This window comes from Taurulus bubalis (assembly GCF_910589615.1).
Source record: "Taurulus bubalis genome assembly, chromosome: 9".
Lineage (NCBI taxonomy): Eukaryota > Metazoa > Chordata > Actinopteri > Perciformes > Cottidae > Taurulus > Taurulus bubalis.
Genome location: NC_136597.1, coordinates 9,720,826 through 9,739,135, shown reverse-complemented (window position 1 = coordinate 9,739,135; position 18,310 = coordinate 9,720,826). Strand labels below are relative to the sequence as shown.

Sequence of the window (18,310 nt, the reverse complement as noted above, 5' to 3'; positions counted from 1 at the left end):
AACAAACAAAACAATAGCTTGTTTGATGCACGTTGTGAGATTTCTTTGGTGTCCAAGGAGACGACGGGAGTGTTTTCAGTGAGGAAGAGGCGGCGCGTGTTTTGTCCTCCGCTGATGTTTGAGTTCAGCAGAGAGCATTGTACACGATGGACCTGCCGGAGGCGCTCAGAAGACGTCTGGAAGACTTTTCTCGGACCGTGTTGTTGGACCAGCGAGAGAGAATGACACGCTGTGTGTGTGTGTGTGTGTGTGTGTGTGTGTGTGTGTGTGTGTGTGTGTGTGTGTGTGTGTGTGTAATGATATCCGATATGCTTAGTTAATTTTTTATTTAGATATAAAATGTGTTGTGTGCTATAGATTGAATTCTCTGCAAGCTTAATATGAACTGGCAAAGTTACAGATAAGGTTGAATACATTAGTGAATAATAATAAAGGATTGTTCAACTTTATTCTTGAACTAGTTAATTATAATATCAACTTTATCTCAAAATCTTATGACCCTTTCTCCTCAACTGAGTAACCGGATATCGGTTTTGAGGAAAAAAATGTATAACACTGTGCGCTTGGATTAATGCAAAACTCCACACACAGAGTTCTTGGTTAAAGCCCAGGTGTACTGCCAAGAACACCTGAGGAACCCTTGAGGAAATTGATAAAAAATGTGGTCCAACTTTATTCTTGAATTAGTGAATTATAATAGCAACTTTATCTCAAAATTGCAACATGATGAAAATGTTGCGATTGTTATGACTATTATTGAGACAAATTGGGAATTTATAAAGGATTGTTCAACTTTATTGATCAACTTCATCTAAAAATAAATGACCTTTTAGTCTGACCTGTATTTTGTTCCTCAGCTGAGCAACCGGATATTGGTTTTGAAAGAAAAGAGGATAACAAAAAGTCATTCTCATCTCCCTGATGCTGCCCAGGTACAAAGACCTGACTGTGCAGGGTCAAGCCCTGACCATCAGCCCTCTGACTGAGAAGCTGCTGCATTACAAGGCCTGTCTGCGGTTCTACGACACCATGGATTGCTCCTCCACAAACAAATCTATTGAATCTATTTTATGACTGCCTTCATTATTATATCTACTGTTGGTGGCGCTGGCGCTGCATGTTACTATGTCAAAGTCTGAACAATCATAATGTAATAACATAATGTATGTATTTAATTGAACATGTACCCAGATTGCAATTGGGGACCGTTATTTTACTTTTGTGAAAAGTGGCCTGTAAATGAGTGAATTATGTTGAGATACTTTTGCAAATCATATTTAGAACATTGAATGTAAATATTAGCACATTAAATCAAATAAATGATAGACATGTCATTGGCATGGCCCTCTATTTGAGTCTGTTAAACTACAGCAAATACATCCTGCTTGATTTACTTGTTTGCCATGTTTGATAAGTAAAAATACAGAAAAAGCATCAAGAATTAAAACAACAAACCTGAAATGGTGTATTTACATTGTGGTTCTCCAACATACAACAAGCAACATAAAGACAAAACTTACTATTTGTACCAGGATATTTTCTGAACATAAATCCGGCTACAAGTCACTGAGAAACGCACTTGAATGGCAGAAGTTCCTGTGGTTAGAAATGTTTTAATATAAACTGGCTTAGGTGTTGCATATCTTCAGTGTTGAACCTAAATCAACAGAAAACCCAGGAAAGAGAGGTTCAGTGAAGGTGGTCTGGATTTGGTGCAGCCGTGTCAAAGCGTCAGAGCCGGAAACGCTGTAGAAGCTCAGCGTTCCTGCTTCGTAGTCAAGGTGTATGCCCACTCTGCGAGAGAGAACCGGAGGCATCTGGCCTTTGTGAAGATTATTGTGCCAAAATGTGCAGCCGGACGAAGAGCAGGTTAATTTCCAGGAGAGCTCATTGTGGCCGAAACAGCCCCCTCTGCCTGAACCCTTTCTCTGAATGCCTTTGTATGACACGGCCAGGTCCACAATGCCACCATCCCACTCCACCTCCCAGTAGAGGCTGTCCTTGAGGCCCGCTTTGCACAGCGCCTGCTGGTAGAAGGTGAACCTGTCGGTGTGATCCGGATGAGCCTGATCCGCGTCACCCCACGATATCTCTCTGTTTCTGTCGGAGAGACAAAGACATGCAGCCACCGTGTTGGGATCCACCTCCACTGTGGAGTCTGCGGGGAAAGATGAAACATTCATTTGGCTGAGTGAAGCTTTTCATGTTTGATATTTGTGCAAAGTGAATTAGCATTGCGCTTACTCCTATATCTCTTCAAAAAAGTAATTTTTAGGGAGAAATAATAGAAAGATATGGAAATGGTGGCGAAAAATAACAAACCAGGCAAAGTTCTCTACCTGTGGGAAAGAGATACAAGCCAATGCACAGTTAAACATGTGAATATATTCCTGTCAAACGTGGTGCATCTTGAATACCTATACATATCAGATATACAACGTTTCGGTCATGGACCTTCATCTCGCGTCCAATAGGGTTGGGTACCGAGAACCAACACGTCCGGTTCCTACCGGACCGAAAAGCAACGCAGATTTCGGTGCTTCCTTCCGGTGCCTGAGCCGATTTAAATACTTTTTTTTTTTACACTACTCTGTAAAGTTGCACGGTATATAGATACTAAAAAGGTATCTATATACCCGCACGCTAAAAACGATTATTAAAATAGCGGATCAGAGCACACTCGCTGCTCTGCTCTCTGTCTGCCTGCATGCAGAGCGGGGCTCGAGGGGGCGGGGCTTCCAGCGCTCACACACACACAGTGCGCGCACACAGAGATCGCTGGAGACACGAGCACGAGCTTTTGAACGTCCGTCCTCAGCTTGCTGGAACAAATCTCTCCAGTTGATATTAATGATGACGTGTAGTCCAGTAAAGCAGCAGTTTGTAGAATCCAACAGTGTCTGAGTTCTGTTGCACACGGTCCCATCAGGCCATGATGCTTGTGTCTGTTCTTTTTTAAATATATACTTTTATAGTTTGAAGTTAAAAGGTTTGAAGCTGTAGTTTGAAGTCAAGTGTTTTGTATGTACTTATTTATTTATATCTATAGCATACTTTAAACAGTTCATAATAGTGTTCAATTTGAAAAAAAAAAAATTGCCTTGGCAATAAAAAAGTATCGTTTCAGGCACCGTTTTAAAAGTATCGGTTTAGCACCGGTATCGGAAAAAACCCAAACGATACCCATCCCTAGCGTCCAACTGACCTAAAAACCCACAACATCTTTACTCGAGAGCCACAGACTGCAACAATCAGAATGGGAGAACATCCAGCTTCGATATGAGACTTGAACCAGTTATCGTCCATCCCATATTTGAATAATTGTTTTTCCACTGTATTGTATGAATACACAAATATGCTTTGTGTAGTTTTAAGAATTTCTTTATTTTTAATCAATTACTGACTGGCAGGTGTTTTTTTTACTTTGATTTGTTTTATCTTAATTGGTCAATGCAGTTGAATGATTCGTATTGTGTGAACAACGTCCATGCCTGAAACGTTTGTGAAGTTGCCCCCCCACGGCCCCCTGGGTAGCCAGAGCGCTGTGGATCTACCTTGTCTGGTTCTTAGACTCAGTCTTCAGGTTTTACAGCCTGAATATGAAAGTAATTAGTAAGTAATTAGCATAGTCATATGCAGTAAAAACTTCTTTTATTATTTTAAAATACTTCAACCTATTTTATAATCGTTTAGACAATATGTATTCCCCTCACATTGGTTGAGTTCAATAGAATTCATGCAAATGTACTGAAATGTATATACTGGTTCTGGCAATTATTTATTTTTTGAGTGATTAGTAAAGCCATATGCATTAAACACCTTGTAGCCATATGCATTAAACACCTTCCTTCTCCTAGATACCCTCCCACTTGTTTAGCCATAGTTAAGTCACATGGCTAAAAAGAGCTGTATCTCCATGTAATGCTTAAGGCAATACTAATCTACCTTCAGGAAACCTTCAGAAACCTTTCCCCATCCCTCCCACAGCTATGTTTATTTTTATTTATTTTGCTTGCTGTGGAGCACTTGTTTGCATATTTTCTTTTTATTATTTTATTTAATGAAGTGTTGAACTTCAAAAGTAAAATCTTCTTCATCAATTCTTTATGCCTAATAGGCTTGTTAGATCAGTTCTTGGTAACACACTCAATACGGTCATGTGTTGTACCTTCATCAGCTGTGGGCAAAAGTGTGGCTGAGTTAAGTGTTGTGTCATCTCTCCATAGTCAAATGAGGTTGTGAAAGCAACACTGCCATGCATGAAGGGTGTTTTGCAGGTGACATATAAGCGATTTTGGTATTTTTAGTGTAAAGGTCTGAATAACACTATCGACGCCGACGTTTGTACAGCCATCGAAGCTGCCATTACTGTTTGTAAACAAATGGGCATTGCTCTGGCAACAGAGTCTAATTGTGAGGAGTAGAACGCTCTGGGTCTTTGTCTACCCCCATGTTCCTGTGTCAAAACAGATGTCATGAACCCTCCCTACAATCCACTGTTTGTGTAAAAGTTGTCATAATTTAGGCAATTCCAGTACTGATGAGCTTGTTAGCATCTTTTTTTTTAAACACAAAAGCTTTGTCTGCCTCTGCAGTCCATAATTTGTCATGTGCTGCCATTGGTTCATCATAGATTAGTTTTGATAAAGGCTTTGCTAATTCAGCATAATTAGGAACCCAACGGTATTTCACTTTCTCTCTCTCTCTCCACAAAGCTGCAGTTTCTTTTTGTTTACTTTAATGTCCCAAAGAATTCCAAAATAGTGCCAGAGTATCTTCTCTGCACTCTTATCTATTGTTTTGGAACATACCAGAGTAAAATCTGGACTCTCCTGTGGAGTTTTAGCATTTAGCTAGTTTAGCAGCCTTTCCTCTGAGAAAAGATGGTAAGATTTTCACAATACCTTCTGATTCTAAAAAGTGATATTACCTCAGTAAAGATTTGGTATTCTTGCTTTTTGCCATACGGCTTTAAAGAACCAGCGCTCATATTTATTTATTTTTAAGAGTAAGACAGCGTGCGCATGTCCCTCGTTTGTTGTTGTTCCAAATGGCGGAGCCACTTCATATTTCTTTTTTTAGTTCCTGCGTAATAGATTGTGGTGGCTAGGTTTAATTTATAACCATAGTCTGGTAGCAGTCATTTTATTGTAACCTAAACTACTTTCATGCCTTTTTGCATTTGATTTATCATTTTATTGATCTGTTGTCTTCTGAGGTTCAAATAACAGATTTGTATGTTCTGGAATTAACCAAAAATATTATTTTATATTAAATCTAGTCACAAACATTTTCACCTCTTGCAACAAACACTTTTATATTTCTTTTTATTTAGTGTCCCCAGGCCCATGTGGTGTGTTTGTACAACCTTGTGATTCCGCTGAAGTGGATCCTTGACGATTCCGTCCCTGCAATCCTGCCTCCAGTGTCCCTCCTTCCCACAGCGGAAACAGTTCCCTTCTTTGTGGTGTCCTCCTTCCATCCACTCTCCCTCCTGTGCCCACGTCCCCGGCCACGCGACGCTCCATGTTTTTGGTTATCTCGGAAGAGAGCATCAGAACAAACAGATTCAGTCATCATCATTTTTGAAGTTCTTGACATGTTTTCAGAATTATGACATACTGGTATGTTTTGCTCACCGTGTTTTGTCCCAGGTCCCGAATTCACTGCTTTGAAGCACGGGCCATAGGTTTTGCGCCTTGCAGACAACAGGTCAGCTATTATAGCTGCATCTGGCTGTGCGTGTCCGGGGCCGCGGCGGTAAGGTGGAGAGTGGAATGGAATGTTTTGGAGGAGACGCTGGATGGAGCAGGAGCAGGGGCAAGACCACGGAGGAGTTGGCCTCCACACACCCCTTCATTATCTCTTGGATACAGTTTAGAAGAGTTAGTCATGTTTTGTTCATACTTCTTCTAATTTTCTTGCTCTTTTCTCCATCTTTTTGGAAAATTTGATATTTCTCTCATTCTTTGTTTTTTTCATATATTTTATATCTCCTTCGAAAGGTTCTTCTTTAGACCCTTTGCTAGCGTTAGACCCCATGTATTTATTTCTATTTTATTTCTCTACTCAGCGCCTTTTATGTTATTCTTTGTCTTCTGGATCTATCTTGTTTTCTTCCCTTATGACTTGCTCTAGATTCCTTAATCACTCCCTTCTGGATTGGCCTAATCTCATCTATTGCCTGCCTATCATTTAAATCAGGGGTGGGCAAACTTTTTGGCTCAGGGGCCACATTGAATAAAAAAAATTGACAGACGGGCCAGTATCAGATGGATGGAGAGTGTTTGTGTGAACGTGTCACGGGAGGACAATGTTGCGGACGCAAATGCAGACCACATGAGAGTATGAGTATCTGGTAAAACAGATTATTGGAGCCAAAGGGAAGGTGGGGAGCCTGTGGTCCGCCACAGGGGGTGCTGGGCGGTGTGAGACCCGTGGCGCTACACTTGAGGACGGCGAGGCCGGCAGGGGGCGGTGTGAGAATATAACGTGAATGACTCAGCTTTTTTGTTCAACTCGCTGGTTAAATCTTCATCAATTTGTTCTACACGCCGAGTCACTGTTCTGCGTGATAAACTCAATTTTTCAAATTTGTTTTTGCTCTCTGGACATAAGAGACCTGCTGTTTCTACCATACATTCTTTCAAAAACTCTCCTTCAGAGAAAGGCTTGCTGGCTTTTGCTAATTTGAATGCTAGCAAAAAACTTGCCTTGGTGCTTGATTCTTGTATAGCAGTTTGGCGGAGAAAAATATTTTGCTGACTCTTTAAATTGGCTGCCAACCTCTTAGCAGTAGCCGCCCGTTCTGTCGTTGACTGTTGGCTAGCATAGTTAGCATGCTTGGCGGAAAAGTGGCGGCTAATATTGTATTCTTTGAATACTGCAATGGTTCCTTGGCAAATAAGACATACAGCCTTTGATCGTACTTCGGTGAAAAAATACTTAGCAGTCCACTCATTAAAGACTCTGCACTCACTGTCGACTTTTCTTTTCTTGGGTCCACTCATTGTGACAGAAGGGATCACTGCAGGAGGATGGCAGGAGGCTGACAGACAGAACCCTATATGTCACGTGACATGAGCGCGCAGGGTGGAATGTGGTTAGTTATGTTAGTTATACTGAGGAAAAATACTCTGCATGCAGCTGTCAGTTCATTTTACAACTCTAAAACTGTTGTAGTACAAACCCTGTCTCCGACGACAGAAAGTGATTCATATTACCGTAATTCTTCTAAAGTTAACGCTTTACGACATAATTAAAAAGGATTCTGACCGCTAAGAAGTGGAGCTTTTCAGTGTTTTGCGGTATATTACGGTAATAAAAAAAATAAAAGTGTCGCCCTTGTCTGTGGGATCAGTGGGGGAAGGGGTGGAATTGACCAGCGCAGCACAGCAAGTGTTGCGTGTCGCTCTAGTTCAGCAGAACACGGCAGGCAGCGGTCCGCACGGCGCGTACAAACTGCTGTAACGCCTCTCTGTTCCCGACTTGATTTTCCCAAAGCACGATGACCACAACAGACCAGCGTTGATGTTTCTTCATGCTTATTTATTGCACAGCGCTCTTTTAGGCTTTTCATGTGTGTGTTCTTTTGCAGCAGAGCCGTGTGCGCAGCAGAAGGCATTACAGCGGTCTTTCTGCTGCAGCAGAACACACACGAGAAGTCTAAAAAAGCGCTGTGCAATAAATAAGCATGAAGAAACATCAACGCTGGTCTGTTGTGGTCATCGTGCTTTGGGAAACTGAACTTGGGAACGGAGAAGCGCTACACCGGTCTTTACTATAACTTCTTTTTTTTTTTTTTTTTAATGTCATAATAATTATAGTACTCGGCGGGCCGGATTAAAATGCCCCCGGGCCGTAGTTTGCCCACCTCTGATTTAAATCCATGTCCTGCCTTTGGGCCTGTACTAACCCCCACTCGATGTCTCTTTACTTTTGGGTGGGCTAATATTTGCAGTAACTGAATTATACTTCCTGTCACAGGGTGTTAGCAGTCCTACTCAATGATACTTATCACATGATTTAACAGACCACATCACCCCCTTCTCTTTCTGACGTTGGGTTGTCTAATGAGTTTTTTCGTATTTTTAGAAGCCAGGAGAAAGGTTTCATGAACCCAATATCAGAAGACCTGAATGCGAAGCTTCTACTACAACAGAAGGCTGCAGCGCGCACTCACTTGGGGCTTTATAAAGCCAGTCCACCAATATCAGTTTATTTCTCCTTGCTTCGCAGTACCCTATTCTCATCTTGATTTCCTCACTGGGTCGGTGAAAAACAAACAAAACGGATCTCTCGGCACTCCTCTCTCCTCCAGTCAAACCTGGCCTCACAAAAACACCAAACTACACTCTTGCGAGTTGTAGGGTGGAGGGCTTTCTGTGAGAGTCCTGGACTCCCCCGTGCACGGTTTCAGGAAAGACACTCTGGAGGGGAGGGGAGATGTTGAGTCCGAAGGACCAATTATGATCGAAAAATTTACTCGACACCTGGTGGTAAAATCATTGATCAGGACATTTAATCTTTGCAAAGAGGAGCAGAGTCAGAATCAGTATCCTGGACTGCTCAATGAATGAGCAGAGAGTTACCTTTTGAATACATTAATGACACAATCACAGAAGCTCTCATGAAGTCTTCAGATTCGCTTGCATCGGAATGGTCATTTGATAACAAGGAACACCACGTTCTTCAAACAGAGACATGTAGGCATCCACAGTCTCAAGACTATCAGAAGGTCACTGTTAAACCATATTTATGTTTTAACAGGACAGTAGGTCAAATGCAAAGCCACAAGCCTTTACACAGTATATGATTAATAATATAACTGTGAAACAGTAGTTGATTAAGAGTAAATACGTTTTCCTTCTAACAGAGTGTCATCTCATCACCTGCAGAAACTGAATGGGGTCTTCTGTTAGTGAGAGCTGGTCAAGTTCACCCTCTCTCCTCCTCAGCTCTAACACTTCACGCTCCAGTTGGCCGAGATGACTGTTGGTCCAGTCCACTGCAGCTTTCTCTGCGTCTCCAACCTTCTCTCTCATCTCAGAGCGCTTCCTCTCCACACAGCGGACGAATATACGGATGCGTTCAACACACAGTCGCTCAAAGTCATCACACGCCTCCCATGCGCCATCCTTGTATAGGAAACATGCACCATTTGATTGATGACTATTTTGAGTTACAGCATATTTACAAAAGTCCTGGGCTACGTTTAAACTCCCTTAAGTTAGTATGCAATATGATAAATAACTGAAAACTTGACATGTTTGTATAGCCTGTAATAGTAGTCTAGGGCCGTGGTTCCCAACCTAGGGGTCTGGACACTCCAAAGAGGTTGCGAGACAAATGTTAGAGATTGCAAATACGTCAATGAGACATACCACCTCGTCATGACATGGAACCTTGCTCTTTAACCTTCTTGCTCATATTTCTGCTGCACAAAGGATTGTGGGTCAGAATAGCCAGAAAAGCATGCTGGCTTTCATACTGCTAAAGGTGACTGGATGTTAACACATTCTGGTATTTTTTTGGCATATTGCATTTGACATACTATGGGGGACAAACTAAATCCTTTTTTGGGTAAACTAAATAATATGGTAGTGTTAAACTGGTAATTATAATACGGGTTGATCAAATCAAGCATTCTGATTGGTTGAGAGTGAGTCACGAGGTGTAGTTTATTTAGCCATAAAGTACTGTACAGCCTGTTTACATTTAGAGCGTTCCATATCAGTGCGCACTTAAAATAACAGGTAGATTTAAATTGGGCATTTCAAGCTTGACTGTTACCAAACATGTTCGTGTAAACTTTGATATTGTAACGTCCGCAATAACGACTCGCATACGTTGGTTTCCTTAACTTGCAGGTGTATTGCTTGAGTGTTCACAGTATTGCAACGGGGCTCTTCGCTAACAGTAACGTTAGCTCAAACGGAACAGCTAACAAGCTCACGTAGCATCCCCACACTAGCATAACGAACGACAACACACACGTCACTTCCTCCCTGAGATGAGGAATGAAAAGGGTTTGACCACAAAATCATGATAATTTCCAGTGAGAGATAATTACGTCGGTAATTTCCCGACGCGAGGCAAGTTCTCTAAACATCATGGAGGAGAAAAATGACGGAAGAAAAAAAAGGACAGAAGCAGCGAGAGCACTTCTTTACATCGGTGGCTGCGTGTCGTCCTCCACCCTGCTTCCAACCGGCAGTCCGTTTTATAGTCCCGTATGTGCGTCCCGGGACTATTTTCTCTGTCGCTGAAATGCGATACACTGCGTTTGGTGGCTACAACTATTTTGTGCTGAAAGGGAGCTTACTATTACTATTTATAAAGTCGCAGGCACTCGCATTATAAAAGCAATAAGGTACGAGAGGCAGTACTGTGTCTACAATAATGTACAGTTCAAGGGTTTGCCGGCCCTCCGCTGCACGTCGGGCCTAACAACTCCCTTGAACAGTACATTATTGCACGACACAGTACTGCCTCTCGTACCTTATTGCTTAAATATACAGTCTGCATGCATCATGCCTGTTTTTCAGTCTTTTCAGGCTCAATATCTTCAACATTCTCTGCTGTCAAACACTTGCCCAGTTTACACCCCCTTTCCTCTTTTCTTTATCTGTCCATTAAACAGCAAATGTGTACACTGCCTTTCTTGTATCAGGAGTTTGAAAGTAAAGAAACACATTCATGAATAGTAGTAGAAGTACTTTGTGTTTGCACTCACTCGTATAGAGTCTGCAGCCTGCCTCAGCTCTGTCATTTTCCTCTCCGAGTTCAGCACTGTCTGCAACTTCCTGTTTACCTCGCTCCAGCTGACTCTGTTGAAACACAAAGCTTTTCAGAACCTCCTCGGTGACAAAAAAAAACACTTGAGCATGGGGACAAACTGAATTACCGACTCGGCATGGATGGCGCCCCAGAATTGGGCCGAATACACTGTTCCAAATCTGGCGGCCGACACTGCCGTCACTGGGCCGTAATCGAAACTAACCGGGGCCAGCATCGGCCCGAAGCCGGCACACCAGAAGAAACAAGTCGGCCCGGGTCCGGCTGAATTAATTATTATTATATAACAATACGATAAAATAAGACACATAGAGCAAAATGTTACAGTAAACATGTTTTTATTAACTTAATGCACACAGGGTCAAATTACATTAAATTTAAAATAGAACTCTAACTGAACACAGGAAAACCACCGTCACTCTGGCATGGCTTCACGTCCAAAAATAAAAAATTCCCTAGTTTGCAGCCTGGTAGAAACAGAGACAAACAACTGTTGTGAAATCTCACAATTTACAAAACATAAATGGTAAATCTATCAATAGTATTGCAAACCGTTCTCACTCCTTATGTATTGAATATCGTGTCTGTATATAATGTAATAATATCTGACACCGCCCACGTCTGCTAGATCGTAACTATACATTTTGACTTCAGGAGATAAAACATTACAATACAATTTCGCCACGTGTCCATTACATGAACGTTAAAGCTACGCCAACCCTGCTTGCCTTTGTAAACCAGCTGGCTCGGTTAAAACAGTTATAGATGCAGTGCGAGGCGTTGTTACACATGTCTGTGCTCAAACATCATGGCTTGATAATACAAAAGTGTTCTTTCATTACAGACTAGTCAGCTAACAGCATTATTCGGGTCCTCAGGACACGTTTTCTAGCTAACGTGCTGAACTCCCCTGACAAGGTTAGCTAGCTTAAGCGCGGTTAGCATTGAATATACACGGGCCATGTGGAGGAATTGAGTTTCTCTCAAAAACGAGTAATGTATATAAATGTGTTAACTAGACATCTCCCACCATGTTTGAACAATTTAATAATGCGGGTACTTACCATGAGAGCGGTTGTCACAGGATCACCCAGTAACTGTAAACAGATGGGGCAGTCGAACAACTCCTGACGGGAAGCCATCGCTCTCCCGCTCAGACTGACAGTCACTTTCGCTGTGGGAGGAGTGACACATGTGCGTCAACTCGCGTGTCGCATCAAACTAACGCAAAAGGGGGAGATCGGACTGATTGGCAGCTCATGCTGGTCCCTCCCTACGATCCTATGACTTTTACTGACGCGTGTGCGCGTGAGCGAGCGAGATTTTTTGTACTGTATATATATATATATATATATATATATATATATATATATATATATATATATATATATATATATATATATATATATAGTATTTATTTCAGTGTATATACTTGCTTGAGCACAGGCCGCTCACTTGAGTTTTTGGTCAAGGTCCAGGTGTACTGCTTGAGGGGAAATTGCAACATGATGCAATTGTTATGACTATTATTGAGACAAATTGGGAATTTATGAAGGATTGTTCAACTTTATTGATCAACTTTATCTAAAAATAAATGATCTTTTCGTCACATTATAACATTTTGTTTCTCAACCCTGAAGGAAAAAAAATTGTTTATACATTAAAAAAATAACGTGTTAGACGTAACTGGTTACGTCTAACACGGCCTAACATGGTGGCGTGTGCTTGCATCCCTCCCACTAAAGTCCCTCCCCCTCTGGAACATACTCAATTAAGTTCGGGCCAATCTCACTCCCACTTAAACAAGCGAGCCTTACCTTAACATTGAACTCTATTAGTCCGCAGGTTCCCCTTCGGGAAGCCCCCTTCGATTGAGTAGTTTTTACTTGGTTGTGACGCCAAGCCACAACCAAGTATCGAACCCGGTACTCCTGTACGGCGGGCGAACCCCATACCCAGTGCACCACCATGTTAGGCAAAGGTATACATGTAGATGTATATATTTATCTTTATCTCTATAGTTATACTAGAAGACAGAATAAACCAAAAAGGCGTGGACTCTAAATCTGGCCTCTAAGTAACCTGGAGTTTTGAAATGTGCATTTTTTTTAAATAAAATTAAAATATAAAAAAAAATGGAACAAGGTGCTCTGATTGGTGTTTTTTTTTGCCCCCATCTGATGTATATACATAATTGAGTGTTTCATATTCATTTCCTATGGTGGTCACTGTTTTTTCCAGGAACACCATGGAGGTTACAAAGTTGACTAAACCACAAAAAATTCAATGAAAGTGATGCAATTGTATATGTTCAAATGCCTTGTGTGGAAGGCCTCACACTTAAACAAACAAAAAAATCCTTTAAAAATAGTCATTTTATAAATATTCAATACAATATAAGTGGAAGTTCATAAACTTAATTGTATATTAAGTAGGCTATTTAATTTAATTATCCTAAAAACCCAGAGTCTCCCCTATATCAGGATTGGTTTGACCCAACCTAGCACACGCTACCTGTCATTACCCGTCTATCACTGCCGCCTTTAAAACTCAAACGCAATGCTGCTGAAAACACGAAGGGACAAATGCCAAATAAGATGTTATGCCATTGTTTATGTTGTCAACATGAGCTGGAAATTCTGCAACAGCATCTGCACGGACGCAGCGGCCTCAATGACGGGCAGCGCGAGAGGATTCATAGCGCGCATTACAAAAAGAAATGGACTCACTGTGTCCTACACAGGGAAGCATTGGCGTGCAAGAACATGAGCCCTGTGTTACATGACGTGTTGAACGACAGCGTCAAAGTGATCAACTTCATGAAGTTAAGACCACGCAATGCACGCCTGTTTCGCCGCCTCTGTGACATCATGGGAGCTGAACACACAACACTGCTGCTGCACACAGAAGTGCGCTGGCTCTCTCGAGGGAGAATACTCAACCGGCTGTTAGAATTACGCTCTGAAGTACACACCTCTCTGGTCGAGCACATGTCTCCCCATGCCACCTTGTTCCAGGACACAGACTGGCTTGCAAAGTGCTATCTGGCAGATATATTCAGCAAACTGAACGAACTAAATGTGTCTCTGCAGGGCAAGGACACCAGCATTGTAAACCTGTATGACAAGGTGGGTGGCTTCCTGAAGAAGGCAGAGCTGTGGAGAAGGTCCTCTGCAGAGGGAGATTTCACCTGCTTTCCTCAGGTGGAAGATTTTCTCTGTAGTGAGGATGTGGACAGAGCTCCAGTCAAGTCGGTCATAGTGGGACATTTGATCAACTTGATTAAATATTGTCATTCCTACTTTCCTGACATGGAGGATAAATCTGCACCGCTGGATTGGGTGAGGAACCAATTTCTCTTGTCTGAAGCAAACAAAAACAAGCTACCTGTCACTTATCAGGAAAAACTCCTGGACGTGTCGTCTGACCGTGGCCTCCAGATGAAGTTTGCCACATCCACACTCACAGTTGTGTGTGTGTGTGTGTGTGTGTGTGTGTGTGTGTGTGAAGCAGGAGCACCCTGACCTGGGACAGAAAGCTTTGGAGCAGCTACTACCCTTTGCCTCCTTCTCTGCAATGACTGTGATCAAAGAAACAGACTGTGCCTGGAAAAATATTTCACACAGGGTACACCATTGTAAAAAGGTTGAGAACCACTGGTTTAGGCTATTATAATGTTTTATATTGTAGTCTGGGGCTGCGGGCAGGTGTTCACACAGGTGTGTGTGTGTGTGTGTGTGTTTTTTTTATGATATCCGATAGTATAGAAGCCCGTTTCCGCCACACAAAAAAAGAAAAAAGTCTTAATTATGAGATAAATAGTCATAATAATGAGATATGATATGAAATTTGCACTAATGAGAATGAAATAATGAGATAAAAAGTGTGCATGCGCTTCATGACGCTGGCTTTTCTCCTTTCTGTTATCTGCGCTGTCTTCACAAGTCTCCTCATCCCCTCGCTGGTCTAACCATGCAAACGATATGCAAGCGTAACTGTTAACGCTTTAGCTCAACAAATAATAGCATTGCTATTAATGTAGCTGTTGCATGTGTTTCTCATAGGGGGCTACCGGTAAAAGCAGGAAAGCTACGAGACGTTATCTTGCTCATTGTGTGGTTTATTTGGGGACAGTACACAGGCCACTGTGGGCCGCAGCCTCCGCCAACAACAGTCAACACCGTTAAACGTTGTCTTGCAGTATGTTGAAAAGTAACGCACGGAGTTGACCTCTGTCGTTTAGACAGCCGCTTTGCGGTGAAGTGTGTTAGCACAATACCCTTTAGAGCAGTGGTTCTTAACCTTATTGGAGGTACTGAACCCTGCAAGCTTCATCAGTGCATTCACCGAACCCTTTGTAATTGAAAAAATAAAATATGATTTCTTCAAAACATAGGTATATATTTTGTTAGTGCACAAAATGAACCATGCAACAGACACAAAAACATAACTCAATGAATATTTACTGCAAATCAATGTGACGAAAAGAAGAAAAATTGTGTGTTGCGGCCCGACATTGCTAGTGTCAACCGGGCTGTCTTGACCCCTGCCGAACCCCTGAGAGTGACTCACCGAACCCCTGGCGTTCGATTGAACCCAGGTTAAGAACCACTGATTTAGAGAATGAAGAAGAACAACAGTGAGTCTCAAGCATAGCCACATAACCATAGGTCGTAGCGCCCCTCGGTCAGGAAAGCTACGAGACGTTATCTTGCTCATTGTGTGGTTTATTCGGGGACAGAACACAGGCTACTGTGGGCCGTGGGCTCCACCAACAACAGTCAACACCGTTAAACGTTCTCTTAACGTCCCTCAGACTCCGCTCCCGGAAACTGTGCACAGGCAGCAACACAGGCCACCTCACTCGCTCCGCCACGCTCATGACCCAGCCACCCCATTTTTATCTCATATTTTCGACTTTCTATCTCATTATTATGACTTTTTTTTGTAGCGGAAACGCGCTTTCATAGGGGGTATGCTTAGTTGATATCTTTTTTATATTTAAATATAAATATATTTTAAATATATATTTTGATATAACACTTTTTGTGTGCTATACACGGAATTCTCTGCAGGCTTTATATGAACTGGCAAAGTTACAGATAATGTGTGCTCAATGAATTAGTGAATTATAATAAAAGATTGTTCAACTTTAACTAGTGAATTATAATGTCAACTTTATCTCAACATCTTATGACCCTTTCCTCTCACATTATGACAATTCTTTCTCCTCAACTGAGTAACCAGATATTGGTTTTGAGGAAAAAATGTTTAACACTGTTTGTGCACTTGGATTAGTGCAAAACTCCACACACAGAGTTCTTGGTTAAGGCCCAGGTGTACTGCCAAGAACCCCTGAGGGGAACTTGATAAAAAATGTGGTCCAACTTTATTCTGGAATTAGGGAATTATAATATCAACTTTATCTCAAAATTGCAACATAATTGTTATGACTATTATTGAGACAAATTGGGAATTTATAATGGATTGTTCAAATTTATTGATCAACTTTATCTCAAAATAAATGATCTTTTAGTCACATTATGACATTTTTGTTCCTCAACCTCATCCTCCATCACAGGAACTTTTTTGTTTTATACATTACTCTAAATCTGGACTCTAAATCTGGCCTCTAAGTAACCCATAGTTTTGAAATGTGCATTTTTTTTAAATGAAATTAAAATATAAAAAAATGTTTTTTTTTCCATCTGATATATATATATATATATATATATATATATATATATATATATATATATATATATATATATATATATATATAAATAAAACACCATTATAAATAGTGATGCACGTTGTGTCATAATTAAATATTTAGGGGCAGGACACGAATGAACAGGCCGATAAAACGAGAGTACACTTATTCCTGCGAGATTTCAGCGGAGTGCGAGATTTCTTTGGTGTCCAAGGAGACGACGGGAGTGTTTTCAGTGAGGAAGAGGCGGCGCGTGTTTTGTCCTCCGCTGATGTTTGAGTTCAGCAGAGAGCATTGTACACGATGGACCTGCCGGAGGCGCTCAGAAGACGTCTGGAAGACTTTTCTCGGACCGTGTTGTTGGACCAGCGCGGGACTCGTTCCTCCACGAGAGAGAATGACGCGTTTGTGCCACAAGGTAACCCACGAGTGGAGCTTTGTTGACGAGTCAGCCTCGAGGTGACGGGTCGCCTCTCTCGTAGTTTAACAGCTGACGTCGCTTCTGTTGTCGCTTTGCTTTCAGACAAGCGGGTGCTGTCTAGTCTCCACCTCCAGATGTCTCTGTACTTCAACATGTGGTTCTTCCCCTTGTGGTGGATCAGTGAAACTGTGATGCTGCACCTCAAGGTAAACCGGGTGCAGAGAAAGTGAGACGGGACTGGTGACGTTACATTAGCCTAACAATGAATACAGGATCGGACTGTGCTGTAGGTTTCCCGTCATAAACAGATTTGTCCCTCAATAGAAATGCCACATGACCATTGTTGCTAGTCCAAAGCTAAAAGTCTTCAAACAGAGCAAGCAAGTACATCTAAGCCTTCTTAACTAGCCAGTAAACAACAACAAAATAGGTGATTTCTACCATTTAGTAACTTCATAAAAGCCTATTTGAATGAATCAGATTCATTTTAATTCCGTTCAGTGATGTATTTGTCATTTCTGCCAGTATCCCGCCCTGCCAGACTACTACAAGTTCATCCTCGTCACCGTTCTCATCCTGATGACTCTGATAGAGGCCATTCGACTCTTCCTCGGTTATGCAGGGAACCTGCAGGAAAAGGTTACGCATCACTCACAGAAACACAAAGATATACAATGTGTGTCGACTCGTCGCACAAAAAAAACTTCGCAAGAGGTTGTAGTTCATGCTATAATTGTGTCTGTGTAAGGTCCCGGAGTTGGCTGGATTTTGGCTGCTGAGCATCCTGCTCCAGTTTCCACTGATCCTGTTTCAGCTCTTCAATGAAGCCATCCTCATACAGCCCCTGGAGAGAGGTGTTCACATCGTACTCTCCATGTTCATACTCTCACAGGTACGAGAACATTGCTTTTAAAAAATAAAATAGAACATTGCTAATCTGCATGTAACATATGTTACTGTTGTGCATGTTTTATCATTTGGTGATTGTCATTGATTTAATGTTTTCTTTGTGGAATGACCCAGGCCCTCTCTGGTTTTGTGGCTCTCCGGGACATGGTCAGACACACGGGGAGACAATTTCATCTCCAACAGTTTGACTGAATTCTGAAGCTCCGACGTCCCCCCCACCCCACACACACACACACACACACATTATGGCTGATGACAACAAATGCTGTGTAACTTTTTGTATTACACATATTGCATTTCCTCCACACAAATGAGTATGAAAGAGAATAAAAGGTGTGAACATATTTATTTTTATATTTTAGTCACGTTATATTCCATGATTGTATGTTTTTGTAGCATTGCAATAAATAGAATCTATGAAACACACCGTATCCAAGAGGTCCAAAGGTTTGTCACCAATCAATCTTGTC

At 41.7% G+C, this 18,310-nt stretch overlaps 2 protein-coding genes across 2 annotated transcripts; one reads left to right on the top strand and one right to left on the bottom strand.

The window, feature by feature from the left end:
* Positions 1-1,628: 1,628 nt before the first annotated feature.
* Positions 1,629-11,939, bottom strand: LOC306741816 (tripartite motif-containing protein 16-like; the record flags this gene model as incomplete). Its single annotated transcript, XM_079224133.1, has 4 exons — positions 1,629-2,158; positions 5,369-5,540; positions 8,892-9,137; positions 11,862-11,939. The coding sequence occupies 4 exons, from the start codon at positions 11,937-11,939 to the stop codon at positions 1,629-1,631; spliced, it is 1,026 nt and encodes a 341-aa protein (XP_079080259.1).
* A 4,874-nt stretch (positions 11,940-16,813) lies between these two features.
* tmem17 (transmembrane protein 17) lies at positions 16,814-18,146 on the top strand (the record flags this gene model as incomplete). The annotated part of the gene is made up of 5 exons (XM_079224080.1): positions 16,814-16,928; positions 17,034-17,137; positions 17,457-17,570; positions 17,680-17,823; positions 17,955-18,146. 5 exons carry the CDS (start codon positions 16,814-16,816, stop codon positions 18,030-18,032), a joined length of 555 nt encoding a protein of 184 aa, XP_079080206.1. The 3' UTR covers positions 18,033-18,146.
* Positions 18,147-18,310: the final 164 nt, after the last annotated feature.